Consider the following 22,189-nt stretch of genomic DNA (forward strand, 5'->3'; position numbering starts at 1 on the left):
ATCATGTGATAGTTTCACAGAGGTCAGTATAGTTTAGGGATGGGAGTGCTGATTCCTCCCCTAAGTGAAAAAGCAAGCAGCGGTGTGGACGGGAAGGATAAATCATTGTGGCCTGACGACAGGTAGCCTCCAGCAGCTGCACATCTGGCTCCCCTTGTCCCAGACGGGCTCCTTTTATTGCATTTCATTGCTTTCTTTGGACCCGAGAGAGACTTTAACAGACTACCTTTCAGCTGGCCCCTTATTCTCATCCTTTCTTGGTTATTTTAGTGATTACTACATATCTGCAGGTACCTGGATGCCTAGCAGTGTGAGGATTGAGAGGCTTCCCAGGATTGAGAAACTTTCCCAGGCTTCTCTGCGTGGTTGATTGGCCCATCTCTTGCTGCACTTTTATGCCAGTGTCTATCCTAGCTACTTTGATTTAGTTAATTACTCACACTTGCGTGATGAGCAACCTTCTTGAGATTTTAATACTTTCTGGCATACAGGAGACCCGGGTTCAAAACCCAGTCTCTCACATTGGTGCCGTGACCTGGATGGGTCTCTGCGAGGGGTGAAGTGCAACTCCAGTCCTTGGGTACCTGATTGGTGTCACACTTTTTCTCCATCCCTAACAAACACAGCTGATTAATCAAATTGCATTATAAACTGAAGATCATGATTAGGGGATTATTGGAGTCAGGTGTGTTAGCTAGGGCAAAACTGTGGCACCAATCAGGCCCTCGAGAACTGGAGTTGCCCACGCCTGTATTAGACTTTCCTCAATCAGTTAGAAGAACACATGCAGCACAGAAGGGTTTTCGTCAAGTGCGACAGCTGCATCCATCCTAATCTCTATCAACCCATGTACGTTACAAGGAAGTCCTTCCTTCCCACAGAGGGATCTGCCAGAGTGTTTCTCCAGATGTTTTTTTTTTTCAGACTCCGTATGTCTTGCACGTCTGCCGAAGGCTCCAGATGTTGGACTGCCCCTGGCAGCCTACCCCTTCCCCTTGTTTGTGGCTCTCTGCCCCGTCCGGGAGCGGGATGAGGTGGAGCATCCTAATACCAGACGGAGGGGAATCCTGAGCGCAGCAACCAGAACTGTCTCCCTAGCCACCTCTAGGGGTTTCCCCCGCCTTCCCCTTTTCTCACTGTCACATCCTCACCTGTCAAGCACGGAATGTTGTTGGCAGTGTCACTTCTCTGGAAATGCTAGTCTTGCGGTGACAGATGTAGTGATGATCAGTCAAAGCGTTTCCCTGCTGCTGTTCATTTAGCAGCAACACTTACCTGGCACAGACCAGGAAAACAATCCAACATGTGCAGTACTATTGCTACCTTGACAGATATTTTTTGGAGAATGGTGATTTTGGAGAATGGTGCTGATTTGGAGGTTTATCAAATCTACCTGATGATTAGATTTGAAAGTTGGAGGTGTTCAAGAAGTGCTACTTATTTATGAAAAATCTGATCTGGCTGTTCCAGTAGCCATGACAGCTGTTACAGTAGACTTCCAGTCATTGCGCTAATGCTAGTTAGCAATGGCTCGCAAAACTACCTTCAACTTTCTTCAAACTGCACGCAGGAAGGAATTGCTAAATCTCGCACTATCACTTTAATACTTAGATAGCATTAACTAATACCCGATTAACAAACCATTTACTTACTAATACTTATGTACATGCCATTTATTGCCATTTTCACCTCTTTACTCATTTATTAAAAGTCTATATTTTTTCACACACACAAATGGCAGACAATATACGATTACAGTTATGTTACAAGTCCCTTCCCTTCCCCCCTATGAACACACCCTCCCGGTATTACCTTCATTAGCTTAATGATGTATTTATGTTAATTACTGCATGAACTCATTAACTAAATAATCAACATGAGTAATGAAGCTGTATTCTAAAGTACTGCCGATTAGGTATTAGATCTACATTGAACTAGATTCAACAAATATTCATTGTAAACATAATGGAAAATATGTGATGTGGGCATATAAAGAATACTTAATGATTTGTAGCACTATTACTTAATCATTTATTTGCGCTAACTGCTGCATTAACTAACGTTAATTCATCTCTTATTAAGTCTAAATTGTAAAGTGTTACATTGGGTATTTTATCAACTGAACTAGATGTGTAATTTTTCAACAATCATAAACATTGTGGAAAATTGTCATGTAATGTTGTCATCATGTTTATAAGTTTCAATGTAGTGTAATTTGTGTATATGTCATTGATTACATGGTTTAATTTAATTGATCGCTTCTACCTCTGAGAATGATTTGGAAGTAAAACATGTTTTTTTTATTCTACCTACTACTATTCGTTGGGCTTTTCTAGAACATCCTGCCATTGCTATGTAGCTTAAAGGCATGATATGTGTAGGGACCACGTAATGTGTAAAGCTCGCACCCATAGTGCTTTACTTCCTGAAAATGCACCTGTTACGTGTCCATATGCATTAGTAGGGATGGCAGTGGGCAAGGAATAACTTTGGGGGAAAAGAATACTCTCAAGGAAAGCTGTTCTGTGAATCTACTGCACCTGTCTGCTAGGCTTCAGGGTTTCCCAAACTGTCATGGGACCCCCTAGGTGCCCATTTGGTTGTGTTTTTTTGCCCTACACAGCTGATTCAAATAACCAACTCATCATCAAGCTTTAATTATTTAATCAGCTGTGTAGTGCTAGGGGGAGAAAAAACAAAACATGCACTCGGTGGGGCCCCAGGACCGAGTTTGGGAAACCCTGTGCTAGAGCCCCACCCGACTGTCATGGCAGGCCTCCAGTTCACAGCAAGAAAGGATGTCACTCTGGGCCAATGCTCAGTTCGCCCTCTACCGGGCGGAAGTGAAGCCTCATGAAGCCATCAGTTCAATAAGTCAGGCTGTCAGAACGCAACAGAGTTCACTTCCTCTCTCATTAGACTGCAATGCCTACAGCCCTGACTGACTGCTAGACCCCTAGCTGGAAAAGGAGATTGAAAGACAGTTGGCATGAATGATGTCCACAATAGGTATGATATAATGTTATCAGTGAATGTTGATCTTATTACTTTTCTGTACATCCATGCATGGGTGCATACACAAACACAAGCATGCACAAACTCACACACCTCCTGTTGCTTATCCATCAGTAGACGACATATGTTGAAAGAATAAGAGTGGATAAACTCAAGTGAATGAGACATGTTGTCCAGACTACTCTGATCACTGTATGTTGTTTTGGTGATGAAACGAAATGGTAACGCCACGGCTGGCTGGGTCCATGTGATTGGTCAGCTGAAAGGCACCATGTTGGTCCAATCGTTTTAATGTGGTATGGTAGGATCCATGCTGTTCCTTAGCCTGCGCACACTTTCTGTGACCATGGACGGGAGGGTTTTGGGTCTTGCGCTATTTGGCTGAATTGCCTGTGTAGTGGATGAGAAATTCAGGTCGCACGTTGGCTTGATTATATCGCTGACGTCACCTTCCTTGAGATCTGAGGCCAATTGTCGCTCATGGAATGACAGACATGTCTCTTGCTCTGTTGGCTATAAGTGGTGTTGTGCAAAGTATTTTGAGTTTGAGCCCTGTTCAGGGGAACAGAATGAACTATATTGCGGTCTATAATTCACATTTCATTTGATGTGAATTGGAACCGTAGGGATGCATTCGTCTCCATGTGTTTATCACAAGAACCCTCCTCTTCTGATTCCGTTTACATGACTGAGGCTTGTGACCAAATGCACATGAACAGGAATGTTAGAAATGACCTTTAGATGATTCCACATGGCACGTGTGTCATTCAGAACTCATTGCTGAATGAGCACACCGTCCCTTGTTTAGAATACATGCACAGCTCTAGTATTCCTAGGGCAGTAAAATACCATTACTAAGCTATTGGATGAAATAACTGAACTTAACATATAAGCAAGCACCTTTATTTGATTAACAGGTATATAGTCGCATTTGTACTGTTTTCTTGCTAGTTTGTGGTCTTATACATTTACTAACAGTGGTTTAGAAAGGCAACTGCTAATGGAAACAATGGCATATGTATACAATACAAATTAGCAAACATATCAAAATCAGTTTTTACAACTTTTGTAGCAACCAATTCTTTCTATTGGTTTGCCATAGTGCAAACTGTGTTATTTGTAAGACAGAGTTTAAACGTGGTTTTAACATTCATACTTTTCAAAATATATTTATCTGTCTTAAACACATCTCAATGTGTAGACTGCATTCATTGTGCCTCCGGTTCAAGTCCTCCTGTCCAGTAATGTTGATTTACAATAAGAATAATTCAAGTGAGTAGGGCCGTACAGGCAGTTGAATGGTGGAAAAGCTATGATTAAAAGTTGAATAAGAATGCACTGTTGCTGTGTGTGTGCATGGCGTGTATGGCATTATGCATGAAGGCCAGTTCAGACCGAGACCTCAGCTATAGTTTTCCAAGCCCTTTCAAAAGTCGTTGAGGATTCCCGGTTTCACTCTCAAACATTGCTTATATGATTATCACACTGATAGGTAAGCGTAGCTGTAAAATCTTGGGGGGAAATGAGTCTGTGTGTGTGTGCACCTATGTTTCTGACCCGGGTTGAAATATGATTTGTTGTCTTTCCAGTACTTAAGCTGTGCTTGCCTGGTGCAATGGAACCAATGGATTATTCCCCAAAGTGCAAACCCCACCTGTCTCCATCAAACAGTCAAAGTATTTGAAAGAAAACAAATACTATTTGAACCCAGGTCTGGTGTATGTGTGTCCATCCATGTCTGTATGTTTGAATAACTGGACGGAGCGTGTCACATTTAAACATTTTGTGGGAAAATGTGGCGTACTTTGGGCTACTACGTCCACTCCCAAGTCCAACAGGCGTCGTGTTCCTACATCCATGTGATTTTAGGCCATTGTGGCTGCAAACATGTGATTGGAGGAGGGGGAGAAAAAAAAACTGAACGAGACATGTCCGTGGTGGAAGCGCTGCTCAGCGAATGGACGGGCATTTCTTTAGCCGCTATTCTGGCTCTATTGCACCGTGTTCTGCAGAAAGCACTGGTAGTGGTGGATGGATCTGTCCCAAAGTCCAGGGTGGAGACCCTGGCTGAGCCCCTCCCCCTCACCGGCAGAGCTCTCGCTCACGAGCAGCCGCAGCGGTCCACCACCATGGAGGGGATCTTGCCGTAGATGATCTGCTCTTTGCGGTTGAAGTAGAGCATGTTGATGGGGGACATCTTGGTGGGGGTGCAGCAGGGCCCGGCGGTGCCGCGAGGGTTAGCCTTGTTCACCAGGTGGGTGTGGGGGTACTTCTGCAGGTGCATGTACTCGCACTCACCAGAGCAGTAGTTGGCCTTGTAGCGCTTGGGGGCAATAATCCAGTCCCAGCCAAAGTCTTCAAAGTCTACCGTGAGGGGGTAGCGGCAACAGCGGGACTCAGGGGAGTTCTCGTCACAGTCCAGGCCCGAGTCTCTCCTGGAGCGCTTCGGGCCCTCTGAAATCGTCACCTCCATGAAGGGTTGCTGTAAAGGCACAATACGGAATGGTTGAAAACATGAAACAGGCATTGCTTGATACATTGGGAAACATATTTGATTTTGCTTTTCCAATAAAACATTGCTGATCAAGGTTTCAAACCTGGTGTTGTGATACTTTGAGCCACTGAAAATGTGTGTGTGTGTGTGTGTGTGTGTTGGTGTGTGGGTGGGTACTTATATCCTTGTGGGGACCTAAAATCCCCAAAAGTCCCCACAAGGATAGTAAAACAAGGAAAGTTCTCCCTCGTCATGAGGACATAGGCTATTTTAAGCTTAGGGGTTAGGTTTAGGGGTTAGAGTGACAATTATGGTAAGGATTTAGGGTTAGGAGTTCGGTTTGGGTTACAGGTTAGGGAAAATAGGATTTTGAATGGAAAACAATTGTAGGTCCCCATGAGGATAGAAGAACAAAGTGTGTGTGTGTGTGTGTGTGTGTGTGTGTGTGTGTGTGTGTGTGTGTGTGTGTGTGTGTGTGTGTGTGTGTGTGTGTGTGTGTGTGTGTGTGTGTGTGTGTGTGTGAGGCTGTAGGCAATTACTCTGATTAGCACAGTCACACAGGACTTCAGGAATTTCTGGCCATGTAAATAATATGAACTTTTATGTAATCAGGTGATAGGACATGATATTATTGGTGGCCAGGGCAACTATTCTGTCATACATATACTCCTTTAATGAGGTATGTGTGTTTATACTAAAGATTCTAAAGTACTTTGAAAATGTGATTGTTAGCTAAACATAAAAGCACATGAGAGCAAATCTTAGGATGCCAAGACCCCTCTGATCAACAACTGGTATTTGATGCCAAATGAGTCTTGCCACACAATTTGACACAAACAAATGTATTTGCACTCTTGACAAGGGTGGTACGTGTTGATATTGCATCATTACGCATTAATACATGGGTTATGGATTATTTCACATAGATCCCACGGGGATAAATAAATTACAAAACTATTTGTAAATTGCTTCGATGGGAGATCAATCTAAACTCACCAGTCCTTCTCCCGCTTCTGCTGAGGTAACGGCCAGATCATTTCCCTTCGAGTCGAACGCATTAATCTCGATCCCCCAATTCGTCTCCGGCTGCCGCAGCCACACGGACAGCACTTGTTTCACGTCGATACTTTGCCAAGAGCTGACTCCTGCATTCACGTCGATCTTTAGAGACCGGATACCTATGTGCCTGCCCCCGTCCGTGACAGGCATCAGGCGGGAGATTTGCAGGAACACGGTGGTGACTTCGTCAGCTGGCAAAAGGTGCACCCATAACTGCGCATGAACTATGCGGTTCACCTGGATCTTCGAAGTAAAGGAGAATAAGCAACACTTGGGTTTCCGATCGACTTGGACGATGGATTGGGCTGGAGGAGAGAAAGTATAACATTAATTACAATATGGAAATTTCATCTCTATTTCCACAATACAATTTGATTTATAAACTAAATTAAATGACTGCAAAAAAACGTTTGCAGTTGTATTTAACACAAAACACAATTGTATTTTCGTTACAGAACCCCCTTGGTAAACCAATTTCAAAAAATATATTTAAAGTTACAATGTCATGACAAGTATTGATAAACTATAAAACACAACAATGTGTCTTCTCCAGGGTATCCTCCAATATAGCCTAGCCTATCTAGTTTTAGAACCTCCACACTCAACACCAGAGAGTGACACTGGCACATTATAAGATGGAACTTGGCTCGTACGTATTGTTCGTAAATTTACTGCGTATAATTTTATAGTGGTTTCAATTTAACATGACATTACAGATCAAAACGAATTCATTATTCGTATGAAATTCCAACCTATTCTCAACATAGTGGTGCAAGTAATACGGGATCAGATATGCAAGTGCGCTCTGTGCCCAATGCGTAAAAACAGCTGCGGTCTGGTGCCTTTTTAACGTTATTAAACACTGAGTGTACAGAACTTTAGGAACTAACTTCCTAATATTGAGAACAGCCTCAATTTGTCGGGGCATGGACTCTACAAGGTGTCGAAAGCGTCCCAAAGTGATACTGGCCCATGTTGACTCCAATGCTTCCCACAGTTGTGTCAAGTTGGCTGGATGTCCTTTGGGTGATCGACCATTCTTGTACACATTGGAAACTGTTGACCGTGAAAACCCAGCAGCGTACACTCAAACCGGTGCGCCTGGCACCTACTACCATACCACGTTCAAAGGCACTTACGTATTTTGTCTTTCCCATTCACCCTCTGAAAGGCACACATACGCAACCCATGTCTCAATTGTCTCAAGGCTTAAAAATCATTATTTAACCTGTCTCCTCCCCTTCATCTACACGGGTTGATGTTGATTCAACAAGTGACATCAATAAGGGATCATAGCTTTCGCCTGGATTCACCTGGTCAGTCTATGTCATGGAAATAGCAGGTTGTCCTAATGTTTTGTACACTCAGTGTATAGTTGCATTGAATAATAGTCTGTCAAACTTACGTTCAGTGGCCATTGTCATGATTGTTTCTGTGGTTGCATGTTCATCATCTTCTTCCATAACTCCATCCTTATTGTCATCTCCAAGAACATCGTACTGGTCAAGAAGTTGCTGCAAAGGTGGTGCCTTAGGCAGGAGCTGCTTGACAACATCTCGGCTGATATTGGGAGCTTGCTTGAGTCGTAGTTTGCTAAGAATTTGGGACTTGATGGCGTGTAATCTCATGTTTTTGATCTGCTGTCGGACCTCGCATGTTGAGCACTGCTCGCCGTCATCCGTGGCAGGGGGCTGGTGGTGCGCGGTTTGATCACCAAGACCCACTGGACCGAAAGCAACCATGAAACTGAGATAAATCAGAACCTGCGTCAGATGCATTATCTAAGGTGCGGAGTTAGCTATAAAATTGGAATCCCAAATGTAATATGTATTGGCGTGAAGACGGACTACAGAGTTGCCTGTGTTTGAAATCAGGCTCTACACTGATAGGTGTCATACTTTAATTCGGCAGCCCTTTTTATATTGCAACTTTGGCCTCTCTTTTGTGTCGTCAAAATCTATGATTGGTTGGGCTGGCAACAATGAATTTAACAGACAGACATTAACTGTATTTTTCTGTCAAACCTTAAAGAGGTACGCAATGGCAAGGTTTGGAATAGTTTTGAGACAACTACACTATCAATCAGACAAGACAGTACTGCAAATGGTCAAATAAACATTTCGGATATAGTTCTTGATTTATTGCATAAACTTAAGTCAGCCACAGCCTGTCAACATCTGAATGCCACTGAGAAACCTGTTTTATTTAGCCTGTCCCATCACACCAGCGGTAGACTGGAACCAGAAATCGGTTCTGACATTTATACACAATGGCCCATTTTTCCCCTTGAGGCCCCCACAACTAAAAATGTTTCCTCAAGGCCTCTACAGCAGCCCATTTTATTCATTGAGGCCACCATTATTAGCCAGATAATTATCATTTTGGGCAAAAAAAAAGAAGTTAGACAGGCCCTCTAGGCAAAACATTTACCAGCCCTTCTGACATTTGCCAGAAATGCCAGATAGTCAGTCCGCCCCTGCATCCCATCAAAGCTACAGGGATCAAATTAATCGGAGTTATGACTTCACTTCTTTACGTTAGTTATATGATCGTTTTACCTATCCTTCTGAATCTCTCTTGAAAATGTAAGGTAAATTGTTTACAAATATGACAGGAACCAATATTTAGTCTATGTAGACCTATAGGCTACAAGGAGTAGACCTACTTGTCTCCAAACCTACTTTCCAAAGGCAAAATGTATTAATCAATAGGCTATAGGATAGATACCATTGCATAGAAAATATATGGCGAAATGGGCTGTACTGTAGGCCTACTATACTGTACTAAACTATAGGCTACTGGGTATTGTTGCCTTGGGGTGTCTGATTTACGAAAGCTTTTTCGTTAAGACGTTTAGTGCCATCGTGCGGCTTATCGACAACTACAGTTGCAACATTACGCACAGGTTATGAAATATTATTTTCATTTACAGATGAAAAGTAACATATAGGTTCTAATGAAAGTCAATCAAATCGTCAAAATTATGTACATTTTACGCAGCAATATGGATGGCATGACACAATGACTTGGTCACGAGTCATGTCAATGGTTTATAGCCTATTATCATTATGGAATTTGAGACTATATCCCTTATGTGAAAGAAAACATACTGAACGACTTTAACTAATGTACACTTATGGACTATACAGTTTTACGCACACTCCTCCAATGAGTTTTACAGATTTACTCATTCGTCAAGAACGAATTCGTCACATATATATATTTTTTAAATGACAACAATTGGTTTTAAATATATATGAGCACATATAGCTTGCTATCAATACTCATAAAACCTTACACAGTGCCCCTGTGGCTTAAGCGAAAGCGCACTACGGTACCTCCTGTGCCATAATGGTCCAGACCTCTTGGCAGACTCAGTAGTAGCCTAAAACCTAGATACAGGGAAGCTGCACGGGGTTACACTTCCAGCAAAGGCCTGGGAGACAGGATTATAATCTATGGCATTAGTTTATAGCAACAACTGAATATATTCCTTACTTTAAACATTGTAATAAATCACTGAGAAGTCAAGCATGCCACAAGAGGGTGATATTGTACAAGTATCAGTAGCCTGATTGTGTGCGCCCAATTTACCTCCACAACCTAGTCGACACAGCTACTAATTGCTGTTGAGTGTGTATTCAAAATATAATTACGTCCTACAAGCTACAGCCGCCATTAGAAAGTGAAGTCAAACAGGCAACAATTTCAACGATGACCTATGGGTAATCTCGAGTAGAATGATGGCAAGAAGTTGTCGTTATCCAGGTCCAGGACTATTCATGGGTTTGAGACCTTAAATCGATTTAGCATTTAGTTAAATTACTGCACAATGTGGTATGGTGCAACATTGGATGGCCAGTTTGGTAACGTAGTGCACATTTCGTGCAGAGAGAGAAACTGACCAATAATGTCGCTGCCTTCCAAGCTTCAAGTTCAAATCATTGGACGCATATGCAGCGGTTTGAAGCCGATAAGGAGATTGAATAGAAAGGAGAGGCGGCACATATAGTGATTTCGGTTCACAATCCGTGTGGATGTATGACACTTCTTTATTGAAATCGACCGTAGGGGAAAGTGTCGTTAAAGAGAAAACGAGGATGTGATTTCCCACTGGGTGAATTTGATATTCATGGGGGTAAACTCACCTTGTCCTACTTTTCCAAGAGCCCTCTTGAAGGTATGTATCCCACGCATCAACAATATTTTATGATATGAATTTTTCAGGGAATTCAGTGGGAATTGGACTATAGGCGCAGGCTACGTCTAAATAATGGTGTATTAAGCAGAAATGCGCTCATGAGTAGGGAATTTTCAGAATCCTATTTCCAAGGGTGACAACTATTTCGCCCTCTATTTCCCCATCCCGGTTAGCATTTCTCCTTGACCTTTTATGTTCACATTTCAATAGTGAGATTATGTCATATATGCCCTTACTAATTCAAGAAAGGTGGGTTATAGTAGAATGGGGGATAAACGTCCCTGGTATGGCCAACTTCACCCTCACGAGGACGGAAATTAAATGGACACATTTTTTATTTAGAATAACTTTTTGTCAAATAATAACCTATACGACTATATTACACATAATCAGGTTATTTCCAAATGTAAAATATAACAACAAAATGTAAAGTAGAATTGTTGTATGTGTTGGCCCCCCTTCTAACCCCGCTGGGGAGGAAGGTAGGGTTTACAGGGTCGAGTCCCATGATACCTGGGCTAGAGCGACATGCTTGCCACGTTCCATGCTTGAGCTAAATGCTACATTGCCACGTTCCTTATAGGCTACCTGGGCTAGAGCGACATGCTTGACATAAGGTAACAGGCATCACCTTTCCCCACTTTGTCTTAAAATATGAAAAGATGTGTCATAAAGATCTGATTGAAGTTTTAGGAATCAGCACTGTACTTATATAAGCGAAAGCCACTGTCAAAAAGCATAAGCTACAATGCTAGCATTTTGCAGCATCTGTATAAAGCAAATTGTATGTGAGAGATGAACGGGATGATATAATAGTGTGCTGCTCTATCAGAGAAATAATCACATGCCACCTTGAATCTGGATCAGGCAGGACTGAGGTAGCACACACACGCACAGGACAGATGGAGATGTGGACTACAGCAAATAACATCAGTCCTTTGTGCATTCAACCTAGAGCCACATAGTCTATTTATACAATGCCTAGTCAAAGTCTACACACCCCTTGCAGTCTTCACATTTTGCTACCTTATAATTAAACAAAAACCTACTCCACATTTTCAAAGTGAAAAAAATTATAGAGCATTTTCCAAATTACTTATATCTACACAGAACAAAAATATAAACGCAACATACAACAATTTCAAAGATTTTACTGAGTTACAGTTCATATAAATAAATTAGTCAATTTAAATCAATTCATTAGGCCCTAATCTATGGATTTCACATGACTGGTAATACAGATATGCATCTGTTCGTCACAGATACCTTAAAAAAAAGGTAGGTGTCGTGGATCAGAAAACCAGTCACTATCTAGTGTGACCACCGTTTGCCTCATGCAGCGCAACACATCTCCTTTGCATAGTTATTCAGGCTATTGCTTGTGGTTTGCAGAATGTTGTCCCACTCCTCTTCGATGGCTGTGCGAAGTTGCTGGATATTGGCGGGAACTGGAACACTCGGTTGTACTCGTCGATCTAGAGCAGGGGTGTCAAACTCATTCCACGGAGGGCCTTGTGTCTGCAGGTTTTTGGTTTTTCCTTTCAATAAAGCCCTAGACAACCAGGTGTGGGGAGTTCCTAACTAATTAGTGATGTTAATTCATCAATCAAGTATAAGGGAGGAGCGAAAACCGGCAGACACTCGGCCCCCCGTGGAATGAGTTTGACAGCTGTGATCTAGAGCATCCCAAGCGTGCTCAATGGGTGACGTGTCTGGTGAATACGCAGGCCATGGAAGAACTGGTACATTTTCAGCTTCCATGAATTGTGTACAGATCCTTGCGACTTGGGGCCATGCATGAGGTGATGGCGCCGGATGAATGGCACGACAATGGGCCTCAGGATCTCGTCACGGTATCTCTGTGCATTCAAATTGCCATCGATAAAATGCAATTGTGTTCGTTGTCTGTAGCTTATGCCTGCCCATACCATAACCCCACCATGGGGCACTCTGTTCACAACGTTGACATCAACAAACCGCTAGCTCACACAATGCCATACACACTATGCTGTCTGCCATCTGCCCAGTACATTTGAAACCAGGATTCATCTGTGAAGAACACACTTCTCCAGTGTGCCAGTGGTGGATATGGAGGTCCTGGGCTGGCATGGTTACACATGGTCTGCGGTTGTGAGGCCGGTTGGACGTACTGCCAAATTCTCTAAAAGAATGGCTTATGGTAGAGAAATGAACATTCTCTGGCAACAGCCCTGGTGGACATTCCTGCAGTCAGCATGCTTTTATGTCAGCTCATGAAGCATGAGACGAACACTTTACATCTTGCGTTTGTATCTTTTGTGCCGTTAACTTCATCTGGCTTTAATTCCAGTTTCTCTACAACTATACTGAACAAAAATATGTATTTCCTTCAAATGTTGATATTTCTTCCATACACAATTCAATATTACTTTTGCAATACATTAAATAGTCTTATAACTTTGACAAGTCAACAAATTATATATTCGATTCACGTCTCCAAGTAAACCAAAAATAAAAGTTAAAGATTAGGATTAACCTCTTTTAAATGTTGATACTTGGTTGCATTATCAACCAAACACAATTCAATATGACTTTTGTAATGTAATACAGTAAATAGCCAAAAGTTAAGGCAATCTTAGAAACTAATGTAACAGTATCTATTCAACCTTAAAATGAGTAACACATCCATGGCCACATTGAGGTTTTCTAACCATAAATGTATTTTTTTGTAATCATAGAAAGCGTGCATGTTCAACATAGCATGTGAAGGTCGCACGTCTGTGGAAATCTTCACAATTGCTGTAATAATCTGTGCAGAATCTTGAACAGCATTGATCACTTGCACTATGTACTTTTAATGCAGTCTAATCTCAACTGCAATCCAGGTCATTTGGTTGTGCTATTAGATTAATGGTTGAAAGCGCAGTGATAACACATTCAGATGACTTAACTTAACCAAAAATCAGACATTGTTTTTCCATTGGAATTTGGTTGTGCTTTAGATGGTTGAAAGCGTAGTGATAACACATTGGGAATTCAACAAACTTCTGGCTGTCCTTTTTGAATGGGTGAATAAAAGGTTGAAATCTCATTGATCAACGTCTCAACCAAATATGACCCAAAGGTCCATGTTGAAATCACCTGGTGTGTCCAGTGTGTAGCTACTGCTGCATAGGTGGTAACAGAGGGAAAAATGCTAAGTCACTGTGAAAATAGTAGGCCTCTCAATTCTTTCCTTTGCCATCTGGTATTTTTAGGCTGCCTCTGATGGAAAATAAAACACTGAAATCCTCTCCCTATTTTCTCTCCCTACAGCACATGGAAAAGATCTGTGTAGGGGAGTACAGGAGCATGGCTGACCGTCTGGACTATTTCAGCGAAGCTCGGTCCAGACAAGAATCGGCTTCCTAGCCGTCATTTCTCGACCAAAGCCTAAGCCCCTCTCAGACACACTCCTGCTTCACCAGCTCCCTGAAATCAATGCTACACTATTTATATCATGGGATGCGTCAAATCCAAGAAGAGCGATCCGACCCAGTACGCCAACTCTGTGGAGAAGTTGGACGGCAAGCTTGGGAAGCGATGGGGCGAGAATGCGCTGCTGGTCCACTCGGAGACGGGGTCAGGGAAAGACTCTGCCCGGGTGGACCCCATCCTGCTGGAGTATGCCCAGCGGCTGTCGGAGGAGATTGTGGCCCGGGCAGTGCAGCAGTGGCTGGAGGTGGACAGCCGCTACAGTGACATCCCCTACATTGAGTGTGACGTGCCATGAGGGGGGGGGGGGCAGAGGCAGTGCAAGAGGCATTTCTGTTCTGGGATTCACCTTGACCCTTTGGGGAGAGGAGGACAAATGGATGCCCAGAAGACAGGAGACCGGACAGCACTCCGATTCAGGGTGAAACAAAACACTACGAACATGTACCAGCTGGAGATGACAAGATGTTGATCCCAATCTATGGTCCAAAGCCATTTTTCTGTTTAATTAATACATACTTGGATGTTGTAACTCATCTGGTGACATTTTGACCTTGACTAACAGACAAAGACCTTGGCTACTCCTCTCATATTCAATCTAGACCATGTGCTTCCCTCTATCGTTAGCTAGAGGATGAGAGTTGGGGTGTGTTTGGTTAAACTGGCTTGGAAGCCAATAAAACAGGAGAGTATCATTGAATCCTGCTTTGAAAATTACCGGTTCTGCCTTTCAGGAAAAGTATACCATTTTTTTTTTTTGCTTGACGTGTGCCACATCATGGGGCCAAATTTCAGGGCCTATGTAGGAAATTATTAATTGGCCCCTCAAGTGTTTTTCACTTGAACTGTTTGCTGGGGTCAGCAGGTACACACCTCCCTCTCTATCTGTCTTCTCAGGCAGAAGCTCCCAGGTTAGGGATATTGGATAATGGTGTCCCAGGGGGCCTGTGGTCCACATCCACCAACAAAGGAAACTCATTCTTCAAACTACCCATGAAGTAGGTCCGGGACGATACCAGTATCGCGATATTCGTTAGTATCGTGGCAAGGAAACAAAACATGAAGCGAATTTAACTTCAGCCCTGATGTTGGAAACGAAAATCATTATGTTATCCAGAGTCCCGTTCATTTATTTTCCAAGCTATAGCACACAATATTTTACATACAGCAGGTTTTTAAAGGACCAAAGAGCTTCGTGTTTTCATTTTTGCCATGGAAGGAATATCGCGATACTGGTATCGTCCCGGCCCTACCATTAAGCAGGTCTGCCCACGAGCTGCAGTATCCTAGGACCTGACTACGGTCACTTTGACAAAATGATGCTCGAGGAATGTTTTACAGAGGTTCAGCGTCCTCCCATTTTGTGAATTTGAATGCCAATGACAATAGGACATTCCTGAGGGCTGGCTAGGTCCACATGCCATGAGTAAATCAGAACATTAGGACGGATTCACACACTTTTACCGTGACTTTTCTTCTGGGCACAAAAAGTGTGCTGGGTTCACAAATACCTTTTGTTTTGGCCAAAATGTCTAGGGCCAAGCACCCTGGTTTTCACGTACTGTCTTCTATCCAATGATGAACTACTGCCATCTGCCCCATAGAATTTACAGCACAAATATGCAACTCTAAAAGGCCATGCTATTTTTATTAAGAGCAAATGGCTTCTTAATAGTACGATGCTATTTTAACAGGCCAAAGACACATATATTCACAACAGAGAGTTGAGTTGTTTGGAATAGGGGACCACAACTGCCAAAGTCCTTAATGAATGCTAATACAAGCACAATATGTTTGATGGGCTTTCTTATGACGTTTATTTGATAGAAGGTGATATTAGTGAGTTTTAGTCATAGCACGTCAGTTCCCACCCTACCACAAACAATGTTCAAGAAGCTTTAAAAGGTGCATTAGTCTAGGCTGGGCAACATGGTACATTTCCAGAGCGTTAATTAGGGTGCTATTGTATACACCACAAAGAACAAGTGGACATTATTTGACTGGAAAATAAAGTTTTGTTGAAGTTTGGAATGTGTATCTCAAGTGAGAATTCAGCTGGCAGGGCGTTAGGTTTGCTCAGCAAAAAATGTGGTGGTGTGCTTTAAATGCGACACCAAAAATCCATTATAGTTAAAAGCAACAAATACTGTTTATAATGACATTTGCACTAATCTGGGTTGAGAGATTAATCTCTTGAACCATCCCAAAAAATTCTGTAAACAAATTTAAAAGCCTGTCGAATGCCTCCGTCGAAACAGTTTGCGCGTGTATTACAACAACATTTTGTGACGTTATTCTTTGTTTTGTGTTTCTTTTTTTTGCCTGTTCGCGCACACAAACATTTTTCTTGAGGCAAGTTTAAGTTCAGTAGCCCGAGTATATGCCCCTTTGTCGGTGATTGGTGCTACTCCTAGTAGCAGTGGGAACTATAGACAGGATTCTTGAATGAGAGACGACAAATTTTCATGCACATTTTCTCACTTGAGAAATACTGCACCAAACATCTTAGCTAGATGTAAAATTACTAAGACCTCCTCAGCAAAAATGCCAACATTAATTACTAATAATTCTTGATTTATCTTTGATTAATTCTGACTCTTTTGAGGAAGTGTTACTGGCTAAGTTGTTGCTACGGTATCTCAAGAGGGTCAAACTATAATATTGCTGCTTCTTTCTTGTTTTTCAAGCAAAGGTCTTTTAAGGGAGTTTGCTAGTAGCAAACCAAACCTAGTTTGTGGGCCCATTTAGCGGTGACCCAATTTTTTCCCCATACTGAATTCCTTAATCTAAGAACTGGGAGGTGGAGGGTTTAGAAACAAATCACTGTTATCACTGCTTCAGCTAAATGTTTTAACAACTTATAGATAAAGCTGCAAAAAACAATACATTCAAAAGTTGTTTTCCATTAAGCTTGATTTTGACTCCAATAAATTGGTTGATAAAAGTAATGTTTTAGTATGCAGAAGACAGCTGGCACTACAGTATATACTGTATACAATGCATTCGGAAACTATTCAGACCCCTTGACTTTTTCCACATTTTGTTACGTTACAGCCTTATTCTAAAATGGATTCAATTGTTTTTTCCCCCTCAATCTACACACAATACCCCATAATGACAAGGCAAAAACAGGGTTTTGGTCTCAAGTCTTCTTGGGTATGACGCTACAGGCTTGTATGTGGGGAGTTTCTCCCATTTCTTCTCTGCAGATCCTCACAAGCTCTCATGTTGGATGGGGAGCGTCGATGCACAGCTATGTTCAGGTCTCTCTCCAGAGGTTCAAGGCCACTCAAGGCCATTCAGAGACTTGTTCCGAAGCCACTCCTGCGTTGTCCTGTTGGAAGGTGAACCTTCTCCCCAGTCTGAGGTCCTGAGTGCTCTAGAGCAGGTTTTCATCAAGGATTTCTCTGTACTTTGCTCCATTCATCTTTCCCTCAATTCTGACTAGTCTCCCAGTCCCTGCCCCTGAAAAACATCCCCACAGCATGATACTGCCACCCCCATGCTTCACCTTATGGATAGTGCCAGGTTTCCTTCAGACGTGACGCTTGGCATTCAGGCCAAAGAGTTCAATCTTGGTTTTCATCAGACCAGAGAATCTTGTTTCTGAGTCCTTTAGGTGCCTTTAGGCAAACATGTGCCTTTTACTGAGGAGTGGCTTTGCCTGGCCACTCTACCATAAAGGCCTGATTGGAGGAGTGCTGCAGAGATGGTTGTGCTTCTGGAAGGTTCTCCTATCTCCACAGAGGAACTCTGGAGCTCTGTCAGAGTGACCATCGGGTTCTTGGTCACCGCCCTTCTCCCCCGATTGCTCATTTTTGCCGGGCGGCCATCGCTCAGAAGATTCTTGGTGGTTGCAAACTTCTTCCATTTAAGAATTATGTAGGCCACTGTGTTCTTGGGGACCTTCAATGCTGCAGACATTTTTTGGTACCCTTCCCCTTGACACAATCCTGTCTCGGAGCTCTACGGACAATTCCTTCGACATCATGGCCTGATTTTTGCTCTGACACGCACTGTCAACTGTGGGACCTTATATAGACAGGGGTGTGCCTTACCAAATCATGTCCAATCAATTGAATATATCACAGGTGGACGCCAATCAAGTTGTAGAAACATCAAGGATGATCAATGGAAACAGGATGCTCCTGAGCTCAATTTTGAGTCTCATAGCAAAGGGTCTGAATACAGTATTTTGTTTGTTTTATACATTTGATAAACCTGTTTTTGCTTTGTCATTGTGGGGTATTGCGTGTAAATTGATGAGGGGAGATAATGTATTTATCTATTTTAGAGTAAGGCTGTAACGTAACAAAATGTGGAAAAAGTCAAGGGGTCTGAATACTTTCCGAGTGCACTGTATTTCATTACAATAAAACTGCGATAGCGTCGAACACAGAAATCCAATGCCTTGGATATGGTCAATGTTGCAGTTCACAATGCTTCCAGCTTGAAAGAAATACAAGGAATACCAACGTATGTACAAACTAGGTGTACCTGGATTCTTTCCTTCGAAATATGATGTCAGTATCGGTAACAATGGCGAAATTTCACTTGAGTTACAGTAACATCTTGTAACATCAGTCTTTCAGTCAACCCTTTGGTTTGATTATGAACAAAATGTGTTTTCTGTTGGGAGATCCTAATGCTTCTTTTGCATCATCTGAATCTATATATTTATGTAATATTCATTTCACCTGCAGCACTGTACAGGTCTGTAAATGACTAATTGAAAAAAAATGTGAATACCAATAAAGCTGAAAATTATGCCTTCTACCATTGATTAAGTGACTTCATCTCTTTTTTGAGAAAGGGCATCGGCAAGATTAGGACCTGTGACCCTCTATCTCAGTGCATAGTCAACTGCTGTTGAGGCACTTAGAATGTTAATAAATTAGAAATGTGATTAGTGAAGTATGTTGGCGGGAAAAAAGTTGAAACTGGTTCGAACTGGAAACCTTGCGGGTCGCATCTGACGTCCCCCATCCACCTCAGACCCCACTAACCTTTACTAAGCTCTGACCAATGAGCTTTAATCCAACCAATCAATTTGTCCAACTACTTCTGAAATACTTGGGAAGATCTGATTGCAATCAATTATTTTAATCGTCGACACTTTTAAAGATATGGGCACAATCAGAATATGGGCAAGATCAGGAGAGAGGACACGTTAGCATCTGGTATAAATGGGGCCATTGATCATGAGCATCATCAAAGGTTAATCATCTGATAATGACCCTAACCCTTACTTACCCCTTACTGTAGTCTCACGGTACCACATCTCAACACTGTATTCTCATTTGAGAATGGCTTGAGAAAAATCGGCTGGAATCAAAGCTACCCTTACTCTAACCTTAAGCAATTTCAATATCCCAATATTGCCTAACCTTAACCTTTGGATCTGCTGTCTTCCGTCTGAATTAAATCAAATTATATTTGTCACATGCGCCGAATACAACATGTGTACTTCAGGATACAGCAGCGGGAGCACCCCCCTATCTACATCGACGGGACAGTAATGAAGGTGGAAAGTTTTAAGTTCCTCGGCATACACATCACGGACAAACTGAAATGGTCCACCCACACAGACAGCATCGTGAAGAAGGCGCAACAGGTGACAAGTGTCAGGTGTCACCTAAAACCCTCACAAACTTCTACAGATGCACAATCGAGAGCATACTGTCAGGCTGTATCACCACCTGGTACGGCAACTGCACCGCCCTCAACCGCAAGGCTCTCTAAAGTGTAGTGCGGTCTGCACAACGCATCACCAGGGGCAAACTACCTGCACTCCAGGACACCTACAGCACCCGATGTCACAGGAAGGCCAAAAAGATAATCAAGGACCTGTAACCTGTTCACCCCGCTATCATCCAGAAGGCGATGTCAGTACAGTGCATCAAAGCTGGAACCGAGAGACTGAAAAACAGCTTCAATATCAAGGCCATCAAACTGTTAAAACAGCCATCACTAACATAGAGAGGCTGCTGCCTATATACAGACTCAAATCACTGGCCACTTTAAAAAGTGATTTAATAATGGTCTCACTAGTCACTTTAAATAATGACACTTTAATAATGTTTACATATCTTACATTACTCATCTCATATGTATATACAGTATTTTATACCATCTATTCCATCTTGCCTATGCCGCACGGCCATCGCACATCCATATATACACTGCTCAAAAAAATAAAGGGAACACTTAAACAACACAATGTAACTCCAAGTCAATCACACTTCTGTGAAATCAAACTGTCCACTTAGGAAGCAACACTGATTGACAATAAATTTCACATGCTGTTGTGCAAATGGAATAGACAAAAGGTGGAAATTATAGGCAATTAGCAAGACACCCCCCAAAACAGGAGTGATTCTGCAGGTGGTGACCACAGACCACTTCTCAGTTCCTATGCTTCCTGGATGAGGTTTTGGTCACTTTTGAATGCTGGCGGTGCTCTCACTCTAGTGGTAGCATGAGACGGAGTCTACAACCCACACAAGTGGCTCAGGTAGTGCAGTTCATCCAGGACGGCACATCAATGCGAACTGTGGCAAAAAGGTTTGCTGTGTCTGTCAGCGTAGTGTCCAGAGCATGCAGGCGCTACCAGGAGACAGGCCAGTACATCAGGAGACGTGGAGGAGGCCGTAGGAGGGCAACAACCCAGCAGCAGGACCGCTACCTCCGCCTTTGTGCAAGGAGGTGCACTGCCAGCGCCCTGCAAAATAACCTCCAGCAGGTCACAAATGTGCATGTGTCAGCATATGGTCTCACAAGGGGTCTGAGGATCATCCTGTAACATGGACTGAATCATTAGATTAGCTGATAGACTGTCAGGTCCAGGAGATTTCTAATCGGTCAAATGGATTAATGGATCACACAAATTACCTTTGATATAGTGACTCAGAAGCTTTAGCAGCTGAACAATACAGGCTTGTACACAAAGCCAATGTTTAACATTCCACTTTATAAATGGAATATACAACTAAGTGTTAAATATATAGATACATAGGCAGGTACAGTGTAGTTATGATTTTGTCAACAACTTCAAACAAAACATCAAATTATATATATATATTTTTTCATACACATCTTTATCAACATAATTATTATACAACATACGTTTGAAGCTACTAGTTGGGAAATTGTAGTCATTTAATTGTACACCAGGGTGCACAGTGAATTGATAACTGGCCTTTAGCATACAGTAATACAATGGCAAATGCAACACTGAGTGATCACTCCAGATACATGACAAGGGCAAAAGACATTAAGAAGAATGACACCCGGCTGGTGCGTTTTGAAGGGCAAATTCTAAACCATAAAATCTCTGACACCAAGAGAATTACTGAGCCTGTGTTCTCCAGAGAGAGAGTTTATGCTGGTTCATTGTTTACTTAGCAAAACTCCATAGCGGGTCATTTAGCTTCTCTGGCCTCATTTCTCTCTGGGAGCCTGTAAGTGCTCTTAACTGTGTGCTGAGGGTTTGAGTGCTGCAAATGGGATTTAATATAACCAATGATTTGAGCTGCGTACAGAGAAATTCAATCAAAGCCACACTGCAGGAAAAATAATATAACAGCTCAAGTGCTGCAAAATCACCATTTTCATTAAAATGCAAATTAGGTAGAAATTACAGTAGGTTGTACATTTTGACATGGTGTTTTCCCAGTGTAGGCTTCCTGCATTGTGTATTTGATTGAATGTATTGGAACGTGTATTGGACAGACTGACATGCACTAGTAAACAGGAAAGTATGACTCAACAAGGGCCATAAAAACCACCTGACAGTACCATCCCAAGTTATGTGATACTTCAAACAGGATAGAACCTCTTCCTTTCCCAGCTACTCCACCTACTCACCAAAACAAACATTTGATTCTTTGCACCACCAACTGTAATGAGAAATATTGCCCTTTGCCAATAATTCTGTACATCAGCACAACAGAGATATTGACTTGCCC

General features: G+C 42.3%; 2 protein-coding genes across 3 annotated transcripts; one reads left to right on the plus strand and one right to left on the minus strand.

Moving 5' to 3' along the window:
- Window positions 1–3,902: 3,902 nt before the first annotated feature.
- LOC129816377 (growth/differentiation factor 8) lies at window positions 3,903–8,474 on the minus strand. The gene is made up of 3 exons (XM_055870798.1): window positions 7,974–8,474; window positions 6,506–6,873; window positions 3,903–5,497 (listed from the first exon to the last, which is right to left on the minus strand). Exons 1-3 carry the CDS (start codon window positions 8,344–8,346, stop codon window positions 5,117–5,119), a joined length of 1,122 nt encoding a protein of 373 aa, XP_055726773.1. The 5' UTR covers window positions 8,347–8,474; the 3' UTR covers window positions 3,903–5,116.
- A 1,712-nt stretch (window positions 8,475–10,186) lies between these two features.
- LOC129816378 (small membrane A-kinase anchor protein-like) lies at window positions 10,187–19,005 on the plus strand. 2 transcript variants are annotated; one of them, XM_055870799.1, is made up of 2 exons: window positions 10,187–10,748; window positions 14,064–19,005. In XM_055870799.1, the coding sequence occupies exon 2, from the start codon at window positions 14,248–14,250 to the stop codon at window positions 14,518–14,520; it is 273 nt and encodes a 90-aa protein (XP_055726774.1). In that variant the 5' UTR covers window positions 10,187–10,748; window positions 14,064–14,247; the 3' UTR covers window positions 14,521–19,005. The 2 variants fall into 2 exon arrangements, with proteins under 2 accessions (XP_055726774.1, XP_055726775.1); XM_055870800.1 differs by lacking the exon at window positions 10,187–10,748 and adding an exon at window positions 11,282–11,386.
- The last annotated feature ends 3,184 nt before the right edge of the window (window positions 19,006–22,189 follow it).

Source organism: Salvelinus fontinalis, chromosome 19 (genome assembly GCF_029448725.1).
Source record: "Salvelinus fontinalis isolate EN_2023a chromosome 19, ASM2944872v1, whole genome shotgun sequence".
NCBI lineage: Eukaryota > Metazoa > Chordata > Actinopteri > Salmoniformes > Salmonidae > Salvelinus > Salvelinus fontinalis.